General features: G+C 42.8%; 1 protein-coding gene across 2 annotated transcripts in view; it reads right to left on the bottom strand.

The window, feature by feature from the left end:
* GRIP1 (glutamate receptor interacting protein 1) overlaps nt 1–15,801 on the bottom strand; it is a 404,358-nt gene that overhangs the window by 80,988 nt on the left and 307,569 nt on the right. The window contains exons 10-12 of one of the 2 annotated variants that reach the window (XM_047066969.1): nt 12,369–12,521; nt 2,943–3,129; nt 2,215–2,360 (exon numbers count right to left, since the gene is read on the bottom strand). In XM_047066969.1, the coding sequence (XP_046922925.1) occupies nt 2,215–2,360; nt 2,943–3,129; nt 12,369–12,521 (486 nt within the window). Of the gene's footprint in view, nt 1–2,214; nt 2,361–2,942; nt 3,130–12,368; nt 12,525–15,801 lie in introns of both variants that reach the window. The other variant, XM_047066968.1, reaches the window with a different exon arrangement.

Below are 15,801 nucleotides of genomic sequence, written 5' to 3' on the forward strand. Positions count from 1 at the left end.
CCTTCCCCTTTCCATCTTAGAATTCCTCAGGCAGCATCCCCTCCTTCCTGCCACTCGTTCCTTAGTGGTCTCCTGTATTTCAGTGACTTCACCAGTCACTGACATGGTGGTTCCCCCTCAAGGCTGCTCTCTGGCCCAGATCCCCCATCGGGCACTTCCTTTCATATTCCAGTGGCAACACACATTCAGTAAGTCTATTCTTATCTTTTAGCAGATCTTGCTTCTGTCTAATTGACTCTGAGCTCTTTGAAGATATTAATCCTTTTTATTTTCCCTTTAAATGATCTGAACATAGCACAGTGCCTAGCACTGAGTAACTGGTGCTCGATAATTGTCTTCTGAACTAAGGAATGGATGTGCTTGTCCCTTTCCCCCTAGAACTGGCAGTGGATTTGCCTAGTCATGTCTAAAATAGAACTTGTTCGGGGTGCCTGGGTGGCTCACTTGGTTGAGTGACCGACTTCGGCTCAGGTCATGACCTCACGGTTTGTGAGTTAGAGCCCAGCGTCGGGCTCTGTGCTGACAGTTCGGAGCCTGGAGCCTGCTTCGGATTCTGTGTCTCCCTCTCTCTCTGCCCCTAACCCACTCGCATAAAACAGAACTTGTTGTTATCCTCAAATTTCCATTCCTCAAGTCTTCCTCTCCCTTAAAGCCATCACTCTTTACTTGATTGCTGACTCTTACACCTCAGGAGTCATCCATGATTTTCCCTTTCTCTCATTTTCCATATCCATTCCATAAACAAGTTCTGCTAGTCCTGCTTCAAGCCACATCTTAAGTTGGCCCCTTCCAATCCTTCTTATTACCCCATCTCCAATTCCAAACGTGGTCGTCACCCCCAACTTCCTTATGCTGCAGTGAGAACCCTTTCCGTTGGTTCTCAAATCCATCCATCTTACTAATCTGGCCCATGTCTTTTACGCTGGCTGTCCCTTCTACCTGGAATACCCTCCTCCCAGGACGTAGCTGGCTCCTTCCCAACCTTCAAATCTCTGCTCAAAGGTCACTTCCTCAGAGAATCATCCCATGAAAATAGCTCCCCACAGCCATTCTCTCATACCCATCCTGCTTTCTTTTCCCCAGAGCACTTATTACTGTCTAAAGTTATATTCATTAACTTAAAAATCAACTTTCTGTAATACTATATGCTTCATGAAGGAAGGAGTTATTTTTTCTTCCATGTCTACTGCTGCATCTCCAGCTGGCCCACAGTAAACACTCAGCAAGCATTTGCTGGGAAGATGCAATCCCTACGTCCAAAGGCATATCTTTACCAGTTGGTAAAGATTGTTGGCTCTATGAAGTGGTGTATCACTGTATGAATACTATTTCATTAAATGGAAACTAGCAGCGACCTCTAAAATCCCCACACCTGTTAGCTACTGACAAGGATTCCCTTCCCGATCAAACTTAAGTTAGGCTCCTCTGGGTCCTCTTTTCAACGAGGCCTTATCTTTGACTTGCTGAGCCCAGTTTTAGCGAGAATCCTGCTAACTCAGGTTGTTGAGAATCCCCCCCACCCTGGAATCTACAATCAAATTCCTCATTCCCACCCCCTTGATATCTAATCAAGTTCCTGTTCGTAATTTTTCATTCCGTGACTCCCTACCCTCACCTTGCTTGGTGGCCATAAATTCCCACCTGCCCATACTGTCTTTGGGATTGAGTTTAATCTCACTTCCCTATTCCAACGCTTGATCTCTCTTGAAATAGTCTTGAATAAAGTCTTCCTTGTTTTTAACAAGTGTCCGGTGCAATTTCTTTTTCACACTAGAGAATGAATTATTTACCTGCTGGGCTTGTATAAATCCACCTAATGCGTTTTCATTGTTCCCTACCAAACTTCCACATGTTCTTTGCAGTGGGAAGGGTCAAAGACAGGCTTTTCTCATCCACGTGACAGGAGAATATGGTTTCTCGAGCATATAGGGGAAAATCAGGAAGAATAAAGGCTACGTGATTTTTTAAAATCACCTTTATAGCAGCTAATACTTATTCACTTTGTCACATTTATTTTCATCTGTTCTTATGGTGACATTTTAACGAATAGTACAAAGTAATGCTCAATACAAAATGACACCCCAAATCTCCTAAACAAAACCATGTTCAGTAGGTAAAAAAAAAAAAATAGCTCCCCATCTGCCACACAATCCATATAATTCACATGCGGTCCACTCCTGACTCTGCAGCTGACTCGCGATTATATGACCATACCTGCAACATCAAACTCGATTTCCAGTGTGACCTTGCTCGTGATTGAAGAGTCTCGGAGGAGCTGGTTGGCTTCCTCAAAGGTGCTGTCTTCAGTTGGAATCCCATTAATGGCTATCACTCTGTCTCCAATCTGTAGCACCCCACATCTATATTTAGAACCACATGTTAGAGACTGTAGCCAGAGTAAGTAATTATCAAGTTGAAGTTGCCAAATCTGTATTGTTTGATCCTTGTGAAATAGCGTAACCATTCGGTCTTGTTCATTCAATGCTGTGGGCATCGTATTAGGTCAACTGCAAGGTCTTGCACTCTTGTGTTTGATGGCTCCAGATGTGAGCCAGGCAATGTTGATGTACCCCAGAGAAGGAACAAATAATTTAAAACTATGGCATTGTTTTAATCTGATCTGAACCAATATATAGTAGTGATGAATGTACAGCTCCCCACAGCAGAGGAATGATTACAATAAAGTTGGAACTTCAGAGATATTTCCCTTTTTAATTAATACAGCCTCCAGTCCCTGCCAGACAACAATCTGCTAGATAAAGGCATCCACGCTCGTTTTTCTTCTCAAACCTTATCAAGAACGTAAAATTTTACTGTCGGAACGGAGAGTTCATCATATCCTGCATTTCCTGCATTGAGCCCTGTTCCCTAATTTATTAGCTATTCAAAGATACCGGGCACAAGAAATACACAGAAAAGGATGCTGTCAAGGAGTGTCTTACCTCTCGGCTGGGCTGTCAGCTTCAATATAGGAAATCAGAGGTGGGGAAGAGAGTGTCTCCGTGGCAAACACACTGCCCTGCAGTTGGATCCCAAATCCTGTGACGGGATCGGCTGTCAGCACAACTTCTGTGGTTTCTGTGTGAACGACCTGACCAGCCAGGCCCACTGTGCTCGAGGCTAAAGACACTGGAGGAACAAACACGAAAAAGAATGACGTTAGGTTGGAGCAAGCACCAGAGACGCCGGCCTTGCTGATGCAGATTATGTCTCTGAAAGAAGGAAAAATAAAAAAAAAAAGCTCATTGGTAATGGTGGGATATTTTGGTCTCCTTGAAATAAGTTTAGTCAGAGCTGAACCACATAAAGGAGTCTCCTGATGTCTGTCATATATCAGTCACAACACCAGGGTGGCCCCCATACCAGGGATAGTTGTGGGGGTTGTAGGAAGAGGATGGTCTTGGGACTGGGTATGTCGGTTCTGGTCCTGGCTCTACCAGTAGGCAACCAGCTGTGTGACCTTGGGAGGGGCAGAGGCATTGATTTCTTTTCTATGAAAAAAAAAAAAAGGGCTGGGCTAACTGGTCTAATGTGTTTTCCACTCTATCCATTTGTGCCTAAGCCTTAAGGTTTTTATAAACAATCTGGTCTGTAGCTTTGAAGAAAGAGTCTGGCTCCTGGAATGGCGAGGACGTGTTGGTCGTCAACCTTAATCTAGCATTGGGTTGGCTTGATGGAGTCGTTTAAACTTTCTATTTCTCCTATCCCCAAATTTTGGCTCTTTAGCCTTTGTTCTTTCTCACTGGATCTCTGGCGGGTCACGAAAAGGCCACTCCACTCCCCGATGCCTTTCTCTCATTGATGCCCACTGGGACCTGCGCCTCCTTTGCTTTCTGTGAGCAAGCTCTCTGCAGGGTCCCATGTGGGACTGTCACTTCCTCCAAAAGAGTCTGGCCTCTTTACTGCAATTGACACCTGCTGACACCATATACCTCAGAAACCCCTCTACCCAGAAGCTATTTTCTTTCACTCTCCCTGCAGGGGACAAGGACAGAGAAAGGGTTAGAACCTTCCATGCCCCACACATGCAGTGCTTTTTACCTTAAACCACTCCTATTTTGAAGTTCTATATTATGTACTTATTTCTGCTTTGTCTCCTCTTCAAACCCATGATGTTCTACTTTTCCTGTTTCCCCCCATTTCCTCACTGACTTCAGACTCGGCTCTTAATTTGCCCCTTCTAGTCTGTCGCTTTTCCATGTCCTCAGTATCTTTGACATCATGGCAATAATTGAGCGCCTGGCTTTGTGCTTCTTTAGGTCTCTCAGTGCTGATTATTAGCAATTCCACCCGACTTCAGCTCTCTATCAGCAGAACCCTGTGCTGGACCCCACCATCCTTCAACCTGGAGACCGCTCTGGGATCTTCATATCTGAATCCTCTTTGTTGACCACGCAATCTTAATAGCCATCTCCCCCCGGTCCTTCCTACCTCATTTTCCCTCCTTGATGACTTCTAGCCCCACTCTCTCTCACCAGTCTTCCAGTCCAGTGGTTTGCAAACTTGTTAGCAACAGATTCCCCCAGACCCCTCTTCAAATGAAAGCATGTAAGGGATGTCTTTGTGTTTCAGATAAAAACAGAGCTACTGAAGATACTGAGGTAGGAATGGGAGACCCTAGAGGAGGCCTTCCCATCCCTCCTGTGGGAATCTGGGGAATCCAGTTTGAAAGTTACCATCTTTATGTATTGCCTTTTACTGGCATCGTTTCCCTCCATACTCCCCCTGGATCCCTGGTGACCACTTCAATGATGCAGCTGCTGGAATCAGAGATGCTGAAAGCTCATGACATTTTCTATAGTCTAATACTCAATATTCTTTGGTAATGCCCACTCCACTCCCGTGCTCTTACTAAGTTGCTGATGGGTGCTAGAGAAAGTCACTACACATTCACACAATTCTCTGTGGGGCCCTGGAATTTTCTGTTGTGTAATACTTTGACTCCTTATTTGATTTCTCACGGGATTTGTCTCAAACATTTCCACCATTATAAGGATCAAACTTGACTCCTGACTTCATTTCCTACCAGACTGAAAAGATCCAGCCATTTGACAAGAGTTCCTTAAAAGCATTCTTTGCAACTTCAATTTCTCTGTATCATCTATTCTAACTTCCTTCTTTTTCCCAGGAGGACGTATCCTTCTTTCCATTTCAAGGCTACCTCCTCCTTTCTGGTCCTATCCATTTCGGCTCCCTGTGATTTTGTGTCATAAATACTTCTCTCTTGCTTTTTCCAACTTTCCTGCTCACTCCCCTAGCTTTCTGACCTCTCCCTATGGGTTTGTACTGATTCTGGGCCTGCTTAAAACTTGGCCTCTCCTTTCACCCTTTACTGAAACTACTCTCACTGATGACTTCCTGACTGCCAAAATCAATGGCCATCTTCTGCTCTAACTACTCTGCAGCAAGTGGCTTGGGAACTATCCTTTTCTTTCTGAAATTGCTCTCTTGGTTTCAGTGAAGGTTCGTTCTTAGTTTCTGACTTTTTTCAGCCCCTCCCAGTTCCTTTGCTTAGTCTACACGGCAAACATAGACTTCCCTGTGGTTCTCTTCTAAGCCTTCTCTACTCTCCTTTCCCTCATTTACTTCTACTGCTTCTGTAAAATGACCTCTGCATGTATCTTCTCGAATCTACCTCTCCAGTTTCTCTCAAGCTCCAGTGATGAATTTCCTGACGTGGATATCCCATCCACAAGAAGGTCTCACTGACTCCTCGAAACTCAACATTTTAAAAATTGAGTTAGTCATCCTCTCTTTTGCATTCCCCCTATGGTTTCTATGAATGGGACCATCACGCTTATAGTCCACCAGGCCTGAAATCTCAAAGTAGCCTTTGACTCAGAACACCCCCATCGTCTCAAATTCAATCAAGACAATGGCTAAATCCTTTCAGGATGACCACTGAAATCTAACTTCTATAAATCCTCTTTTCCCTTCTTATTGTTAACGCTTCAGTCCAGGCTTTTATTATTTGTATTTCAGATGTTTAGTTTATTTCAAATACGTGAATATGGATGTTTCTGGTCCTTTCATGCCCAACATTTTCTACATATCAACTTGCCAGGTTAACTTTCTCTTCATGATGAGGCCCCCAGTGTATCTATTCTCTAAAGTAGGGCCTCATCATTGCTAATACAGATCACTATATAGACTTAGAACCATGTCCTTGCCTCTTGTCTTATGCGAACAGCCTCCCAATTGCTGCCAGAGTGGCTTATCTAATGGGCAGAGGTCATCCTCCCATTTAGACTCTTTCAACGCCTCCCTATTTTCTATAGAACAACCACCCCAGTGCTAACAGAGCTCGTGGGAACCTTCATAAGTTCATGTCCCCTGCCTATCCAGTCTCCTGCCTATCTGCTGCAGCCCTGCTTAGGAACCCTCTGTCCCTTTAGCTCTTCCCCTGGGCTTTCAATGTCCCTTTCCCTGCTTTCTCCAGGCAGAGTTAGGTACTCCCTGTCTACATCTCCACATTTCTAATACATGGTGCTACTTCAGCATTCAGCGTCCTTGTTTTTAAAGATTGGAACCCAGATCTTTTCCTCTTTGAAATCCCAATGCCCGGAACATTCAATGAACACTAAATAAAGGAAGAACGAATTGAGTTTTGTGATATTATCCACATTTTTCTTTTTGGAACCAACATTTCATGCAGGTTCTGCTGAGTTAAGGAACTAGAAAGTTGTCCCTCAGGACCCCAATTTTTCCACTATGTAGTTCATCCCAACATTGTAGCTAACGTGGCAGAGGAAGATGCGATAGATCATTTGTCTAGAAGGAAAATCTACTTCTTCTTAAGAAACATCATCATAGTTTTCACAACAAAATTCATATCAATAAGATTAAAGTAGCCTGAAGTAGGGGGTAAAGGTAGCTTCCAACCCTGAGCCTTTTACAGCTGGTGGCCTACAATTCCAAGATCCGACACATGGACTATATTTATTCAGATCACACTTTCTAGTGTGCTTTGTTGATGTCAACTGTACTTTACCTGCTCTCCAGATTACACATTTTGTTCCTGATGGCACAGAACCACCAGGAGTAGTTAGTATGGATCCGGAGAGTTGCATTTCTTTCCAGTCTGTTCTCATAGTAGGCAGGAATATACTATTAGGACATCCCCTATTTGGCAGATTACTTCCATTCTATCTTCTATTACTTCTTACTTCAATAGGAATACTTTCTGTGAATTTTTCTATAGGTTCACATTAATATACACAGTTTTTTCATCGGAGATCTCAGTTTGGTATAGATTTTTGGACAACTTAACTGGAGTTAAAAACCACTTTTGAAACTTTAAGTCAGCTAACTGCCATTTCCACTAAGAGAGGATTAAGAAGAAATGGGGCAATCATAATAGGAGGAACAGATTAGGCTAGATATAGTAAAGATCTTCTCGAAGGAGAGACTTGCTGTATTCTTGCAACAGTTAGAGAAGATAGTTCAGAAACGGACTTCTCTAGAAGGTTTTGAAAATAGATCTAAGTGCTCACTGTGTGCATCATTAAATTTGTAAGCGTCATCTGGAGTCAAGTTGAGACAACAGAAATTATTAGGACCTTTAATTTAGGATTAAAATTATGTTAAATATTGGTTTTATAATTATAAAAGTTTACAATGTATCTAATAAATGTAGGATTATATTAAATAATCTAGGATTTTATAATTAACTCTGAAAGTCCTTCGATACACTGAAATGTTCTTTGAAACAGTAAAATTTCATTTGGAATTGTACGTACTGATTACTCACACAAATTAAAGTCTTGCAAATTATAACCAGACATGAAAAAGATAAACGGTAGATTTAAAGATGATGAGCCAGAAGAAGAAAAGCAACCAATATTACTCAGAGGAAAAAAGATGAGCTTGATTATCCTGCTTCATTAATGTGGCCAACCATTCACAAAGGTGAATTATTATGAATTATAATGCCGTAATTTAAAAATTTGTACGATGAATTCTCTCTCCGGTAGTAGAGACTCCTGCAAGGTCCTGGCTCTGAACTGAAGTGCGCCCATTTCTTCTACTCACAGGTGAGGAAGGAAAGGACTAAATCACTGACATGCTGTGAACACTGCTAAATGGTGTGGGCCCCACGGTTGTGTTCACGATCCGCATCTGCTCTGTCCTGCTCCTGTTCACGTTTGGAGGGTTCTGTTCGCAACCCTTCAGGTTTGCAGGAAATGACCCTGTGGTTTTTTGTCAATTCTTGTCTTTTCTAGTGTAAGGAAGGGAGGAAAACCAGAAACAACTTGTTAGCTTCTAAAGCTTAAAAATCTGCCTTCTTTTTTTTTTTTTTTTTTAATTTTTTTTTTCAAACGTTTATTTATTTTTGGGACAGAGAGAGACAGAGCATGAACGGGGGAGGGGCAGAGAGAGAGGGAGACACAGAATCAGAAACAGGCTCCAGGCTCTGAGCCATCAGCCCAGAGCCCGACGCGGGGCTCGAGCTCCCGGACCGTGAGATCGTGACCTGGTTGAAGTCGGACGCTTAACCGACTGCGCCACCCAGGCGCCCCAAAAATCTGCCTTCTTAGAAGGCTGTGAGGTTAACTGTCAGATAGGAAAAGCATTTAAAAAGTATAGGGACCAATGGATTGCAAAGGTTTATCCATATGTGGTGTTCACCATTATTCGATCCTGTAACTCAAGACCTCTGTGTCACTCATTTCCCCTTACAGTCGGCCTGCTGGGGATCCAGCCCACTGTGCACCGTGTGATCCAGTTCAGGCGCACGGTGTGGGTGTCCAACAGCTCCCTTCTCCAGATGGGGGTCAGCTTGTGGGGCGGGCAGCTCTTAGGCTGTTCCCTGAAGGGCTCCCTGTATGCTCACTTATAAAAGCTCACCATTAGCTGCCTTTGTCCTCCGATCTTTTTTCAGTGGTTGGTGGCAGGGACAAAACTTGTTAGGTTTTTTCATTCTCTTCAACTCTTTTCCATGTTGGCCTCCCTAGTAGTACACGGGGATGGCAAAAGAGGCAAAGACTATTCTGGGAATGTCATCTAACTTCTACGCTTGGCTGCAATTCAGGTGGACTGAGAACAGGCAGAGCCTACACTGGCTGTGTGTGCAGAAGCAGGAAGCAGGGGGAAGGAACCGGGTCCGCTGCTCAGTCATGCTGCCATCACAGGGGGATGACGGGGTTCTGGAAAGAGCCTTAGCCTCTGAGGCAGAAAAAGGGACAGCCCAGGCTGTGGGGCAAAGGCCAGTAAGATTCCAGAAGAGCTGACAAGAGGGTTCCCTCTGTGACACAGCTCTGCAATCCTTCCAGGGCTTTGTGACACTCCTCCCAGCCTGGTGCTGGGGATACTCATCCTTCTCCCTGTGAAACAAACACGGCACTTTCCTGCTTTAATTCTTGTAACATGGTGTTACAGACTTCCTGTATTCGCCCCTCCGGTCAATGATACAGAACCTTTCAATATTTATGAGAAGATTTCAATTCTTTTCTGGCATGTCCTTTTGTACCAGAAACATATGTGAGAATTTTTTCCGTTTTGTAGGCTCTGGCCGCACCTCATCACCAGTACAGCGAAGAGACTTTTTATTGTATTTGTTGTGACTTTGCCATGATTCATCGTCCATACAAATGGCCTGGTTGCCATGGAAACGTAAGTATTAGAAAGGGGACAGCAAACGGTGGCATAGAATAAAGACATAAATAAAGTGGTGGAAATAAACCATGGTATAGTGAGAGCATAATAAAACTTTTATTATCAGTTATTTGGGAAAACCCTTACATCGAATGTGACCATACCAGAAGCAAAGAGAGAGAGAGAGAGAGAGAGAGAGAGAGAGAGAGGGAGAGAAGAGAAACTTAAGAAAAACAAAAGAACAAAAACAGCAATTACTTTTTTCTGGCTTTGGAATGCTATCATTATTTTTGTAGGCCTTTTTGGAGTACGAATCAAAGTTTTGGACCTTGTTGTTTGATCACAATATAAAATGTGTGATCTCCTGAGACACTTTCATAAACATTCTGGTAGGTATACAGTCAGTGGTGCCCTGGTGGCCAATGTCTCCAAAAAACACAAATAGCTTGCAATTTCTGGAGCCACGCGTCTGTTTCTACTATGTTGGAGAATAACTCTCTGATTCAAAAGAGAATTTGAGTTGATTATGGGGATCAGTGACAGCATGATCTCAGCTTTGTTTCCTACTGTAAAATTCAAGCTATGTAAATATCAACCCGAGATAGCCAAGCATATTATCACTCATTTGGAGTCACTAATGCCTTTAGTCAACAGAGTGAGTCTTACCTAACACAAACAAATGTGTAGCCATTCAAGCAGAAGTACAAACATTAATGAATTCATTTTAATTGCTCTTCCCTGCTGAGGGCTGTTAGGCTGTTGCTGTCAGTGAGGGACGCTGCACCCAAAGGCATTACTTGTAAAAAATTTCATATACAAAAATCCACCACAAGCCCTGATGGCATTGCATGGAAGACCCAGAACCTATGTATTATGCCAAAGTAGTCACTGTGAAAAATGCCTAAAGTTGGGAACAGTGTCAACAGATTTTCACACATGGCAATTTAGATTCGAGGCATACTAATTAACACTTAAACTATTCAAATGGCTAACAATTAAATAGTGTTTACCATTTACCAGGTGTTGTTCTAGCATATGTATATAATATATATAGTATTTATTGTATATAGTATATTGTATATGGTATATAATTGAGAAAATTATATATATATAACACATACATAAACTATGTGTATAATATGTATATACATATATGTACATGTATTAACACATATTATTGTATGTATGTATATATGTATTTTTAAGTTTATTTCTGAAGGAAAGAGACACAGAGTGCAAGTGGGGGAAGGGCAAAGAGAGAGGCAGACACAGAATCTGAAGCAGGCTCCAGGCTCTGAGCTGTCAGCACAGAGCCTGACACAGGGCTCGAACCCATGAATCATGAGATCATGACCTGAGCCGAAGTCGGATGCTTAACTGACTGAGCCACCCAGGCGCCCCAATATATATAATTTTAAAATAATATGCATAATATGTACTTAATAATATATATTCTCCTCACAGAGTGTATTTCTTGTCCCATATGTCCCTTTTGGTGGTGTGAATATATATATTCTTTCATATAATCTTCCCAATTACCCAATGAAGTAAGTAATTAATCCCTGTTTTGTAGCTAAGGAGGCCGAGGCATAGAGAACTTAGGTGCCTTGCTCAAGGTCCTACAGCAATGATGCTGGGATGAGAGCACGGGCAGCCTGGTTCCCACATCTATGCTTATAACCACTTCACTCTACTGCCTTCAAATGGTTTCTTCCAAGACTGAATAATTTACTTTCGTGTCAGCTGAGAAAGATCTGAGACTCCAGAAGCCGTTTATTCCCATTTTACCTAAACTCAATATTCCTTCTATTTTCCTATTTTTAAATTTACTGTCCTGCACATATACTAAAGATGAAAAAATCCCCTTATATTTGAAGGGATATGCAAGGCAAAATCATGACTATACCACGGTGTGACCCTATCTTTTGCAGTGGTTTTCTTTGTAAGGAAACCTTCAGCTTCCTGTAACATGAAGAGACCATTTCCCAGGGTGGGTGGTGGCTGGTCTCCGTGATGGTGGCATGGTGGGTCCTCTTGTGAAGATGAATCTCTGACAAACAAGCTGAAAAGCCAATAGGTCCCAACATCCCTTCTCCTAACATTCTCTTCACTTCCAGCCTTGAAGAGTCTGGGTTTCATTTTACTTAGGTAACTTAAGGGTGTTCCTTATTTTATTTTTATGGTAAGTGCAGGAAGAGACCCCATCTTCTTTGAGTTTCTCTATAGGAATCACAACTACAGCCACCAAAGGGGACATATAGGACAGGAAATATTCCCACCTCTCTAGACTATGATTCGATCTGGTTGGAAAGAGAAGTGATTACATGTTATAATCATATTAAACAGATGCATGGGGTTCTTTCTTATATTTATCAGGAGGGAGACATAGTTTTCAAAACATTGATTTGGAGTGAGTAAGGAACTGAGAACAAATGTTTCATGTCCAAAGTCACCCAGAATATAAGGAAGGAGTCTTGAAGGGAAAAAAAATCACCTCTTTGGTTACCGTATCAGATCCAAAGAGCAAGAAAAGAAATTTCAAACAAAAAGTTGTCGGCCAAGATAGTACAAACTAACTAATTCAGTCTGAAATTGTTCTGGGCAATCAGTATCATGTAGATACTAGATAGCATTTCAGGGACCTCTGGCATAGAGCTGGGAGCCCCTTAGCATCCACCTGATCATTTAGGCACCAGAAAACACTCTTCCCACAGACTCCGACCAGCCCGCCCATCTTCTCCAGCCCATGAGACAACGGTGACTGTTTCACTTACGTGAGCTTTTGAAGTCTTTCTTTTTCAGTCTCCTCCTCATCATGGTCCCGCGAGGGCTAGTGGAGTAGAGGCTTCGAGGTAAAGTCCCCATGTTCAGGGAACTCAGGCTGTATGCACTCATGGAGGTAGGAGAGAAGGGTGAAGACACCAAAGCTGCTGTAAGAGAGTGGAGACTTGGCACAGAGCATTCTCAGGTGGGGTGTGAGCCTGCTACCCTTGCCAGCCAGGGACAACCCCGAGAGACACACACGGCAGCAATGGCTAGTCAGTGCCCCGACCGGGCAGAGACCAGGTCTTAGAAGCCACGGAGACGGCACTGTAGAATCTCAAAGTTACAAGAGCCCACCGCTGCCTGAGGGGCAGCACGATCCTCCTGAGCACAATGCAACCCAGAGGGAGGCTCTATGAATTTTGCTCTAGACACACACAGAGATAAACATGAAACCGCGTTTCTGCGTAAACAACAACTCCGTGCATCCAGTACAGACACGCATCGTTCGTAGATCTTTTCTGACGTGAATTTCACAGTGGTTCCAAGCACACAAGGAGGTTCTGAGCACATCGTATTCTATATCATATTTTGGACTGTTAATTTCCGGACCACATATAAAGCATTAGGAACATTTACATCCTTCTCTAATGACAAATGCTTTCTGATTGGGGGGGAGGGCGGGAGGGGAGGAGACTCAGAAAGATGTCAGAAATGATAAGTTGCTATTACAAAAAAAGCACATAGCACCCATGAAGCCAAATATGGTATGAATCAGATGAGGAAGAGGCAGAATATAATTTTCACAAAAGACCAGGAGGAGAAAGTCTGGAACATTACGAGGGCTGTTGGGAGGAGGCGCCTTTGGGGCTGGCAGGGCCGGAGCTCTGCAACGGTCGGGGTGGGACGCATTAGGGTATTGGTAGGTGTGAAGGCTGCAGTGGTCGCTGGCCCAGGAATCCCACGCAAGTTGCCTGTCGCTCCTCTGAATTTTCACTGCCCACATGAGGTGATGATGACAAATAAGAACAAACAAACAAAGAACCAAAAACAAAACAAAACAAAACAAAAGAAAAAGTAACTGAACTGTACAAATAAAAAGTGTAACAAAAAAATGAAAGCTGCTTGCAAAGAAAAAGAAAATCTACTGGCTTTGCCCTTTCTCAGTGGTCAGCAGAACAGATGATTAACATCACGAATGGAAGCCTTCCATCTTCCCAAGAATAATGCATGTCGTTCGCCAGCCCATTTTTTCTTCTTTTAAAATGACTATTGAATCAATTTCTAATCTCCCCCTGTGCTTCACAGACCAGATTAAAAACATTTTTTTTTTAAACTTAAAAGTCAACGCCATAAAGATCTATGGCACGTGATTAGTAATTAAAGATTTGCGCATCTTGGTCAGTTAGTAGCGCTTGTTTTGAGAAAAAGAATGGAAGGAACAATAATAAATCATGCTGGCTCATGATTCAAGTGCTTTACCAGTCACATATCACAATTTACTGTTCTGACATTTTAATTACAGTCTGATCCATCACTTGGACTTGATTTTTCTCAAAAAAAAAAAAAACCCACTCTTAATCATCTATCAATATCAGAATCATATTTGTATCCTAATAAGTAAAGGTCTCAATAGATTTTATGCTTTTTTGTATCTTTGAAAAAAGATATGTTTACATTTGAAAGAAACAGTTAATTCTCAAAAGATTTCACGTGTTCTTATATTTTCTTAAGACGCCACAACATTTTAGTTAAGCTATTTCAAAATTTTCGTGTCCCCTTTATTGAAAAAAAATGTGTACTGTGTTTCCATTCTAATTTCAATATTATTTAGACTTTTTTCTACCAGGTGTTCTGAAAGATGAGCAAGGTCATGTTCATTACTATGTCCGATCCGAAGTTTTTCACTGAACAGGAGTGAAAAATAACAAATGAACTCGTACCTCCTTTTAGTATCATGATTCTAATGTGAGGTGCCTTACATGTGAGTCATTTGACGGTATTTATTCATGCAGAGAATCAAATGCTCCGTAAGTATTTAAAGGAAGCTCATTTAGACAAGGACTTAAGTTGTACCATCTGTGATGTCAGCATCATTGGCCACGTCACAGCCTTTCTGGGGTAAGGCTACCCGTGGAACCAGAGCCCTAGCAATGAAAGAGCGCTGTGGGCTGAGGCAGGCCTGGGTTTCAGTTCTGGCTCCAGCCCTTCCTCTCTATAGGACCGTGGCTAGTTACTCAGCCTCCCTTAGCCTCAGTTTCCCCACATGTCAAATGGAGACCACGAAAGCATCGCCCCCGCAGGACCACCGTGAGAAATTATGCCCACAGGTCTATATGCAAGGTGCTTGCACGGTGCCGGTACACTCAATAAAAACAGATGAACTCTTACGGATAATATTGATTCTGCCTACTTTCGCTCTACTTGCCAACAAATAAAGTATCTTTTGAAGGAAATACGTATCTCTCACTCAACAAATCTCACTCACTGGACACTTAGGTTGAGAGAGTATCACTTGCATAGCCACCATAATTCTACAGCCCTAGGCGGCCCAGCCGGTTCCTTCTGTGCCGCTGCTGTTTCTGGTTTGGGTTGCATCTGCCTCTCCACCATTCTAGTTCCAAGCCATCACCTCTACCTAACCTCTGCAACACCTACAGACTTGGCTCCCCACTTCATCAACTGCATACTTACCTCCCAGTATCTGTATGACCTGATAATCCTTTAAATATATAAGGTGGATCATGTCACTCCCATTTAAGCTACTTCAATGGGGTACAATTACAAAGAGAATCAAATGTGACCCCTACTTATCTCTGCAGGCTTATCCCCTATCACTCTCCCCATCATTGACTGTTTCAGCCACCATTGGTCTTACTGCCGTTCTTAGAACAAGCCAGGTTGCTTTCCTGCCTCAGGGCATTTGCCCTTGCCATTCTTTCTGCCTCGTGTATTCTTCTCCCAGTTGACTGCGTGGTTGCAGTCGGTTGACTCCTTCTTCTCCTTCGGGTCTCAGCTAAGGGGCCGCCACCTCCTCAGAGTTGTTCTGACCACCCCCAGCCCAGGCTGAATATGCCCGACTCTATGCTACCCCATTAGTATTTTATGTTCTTCATAGTACTTATTCACTTATTCACTTAGTCTGAAGTGGCTTTATTTATTTAACATATTTTAAATATTTGTCTCTCTATACTGAAATTCCACGAGGATGGGAATCTACTTTGTCTCCCTCACTAGATGTCTTGTAGCACCTAGAATAGTGCCTAGTCCATAATGACTGATGAATCAATGAATGCATAAGTGAATAGGAATCAGCCAGAGTGTGCATGTCTACACTGCGGCAGCATTTTCCTCGTGATAAAGAGTGTTGCAGGGGAAGTTCATAATGGGTTATCTTTCCCCATCCTCATTCTCTTTTGGGGAGTGTAAGATGACTTTTTACCA

Source organism: Lynx rufus, unplaced genomic scaffold (assembly GCF_022079265.1).
Source record: "Lynx rufus isolate CCGP_SWC_20201006 ecotype Redwood Valley unplaced genomic scaffold, mLynRuf1.p SCAF_7, whole genome shotgun sequence".
NCBI lineage: Eukaryota > Metazoa > Chordata > Mammalia > Carnivora > Felidae > Lynx > Lynx rufus.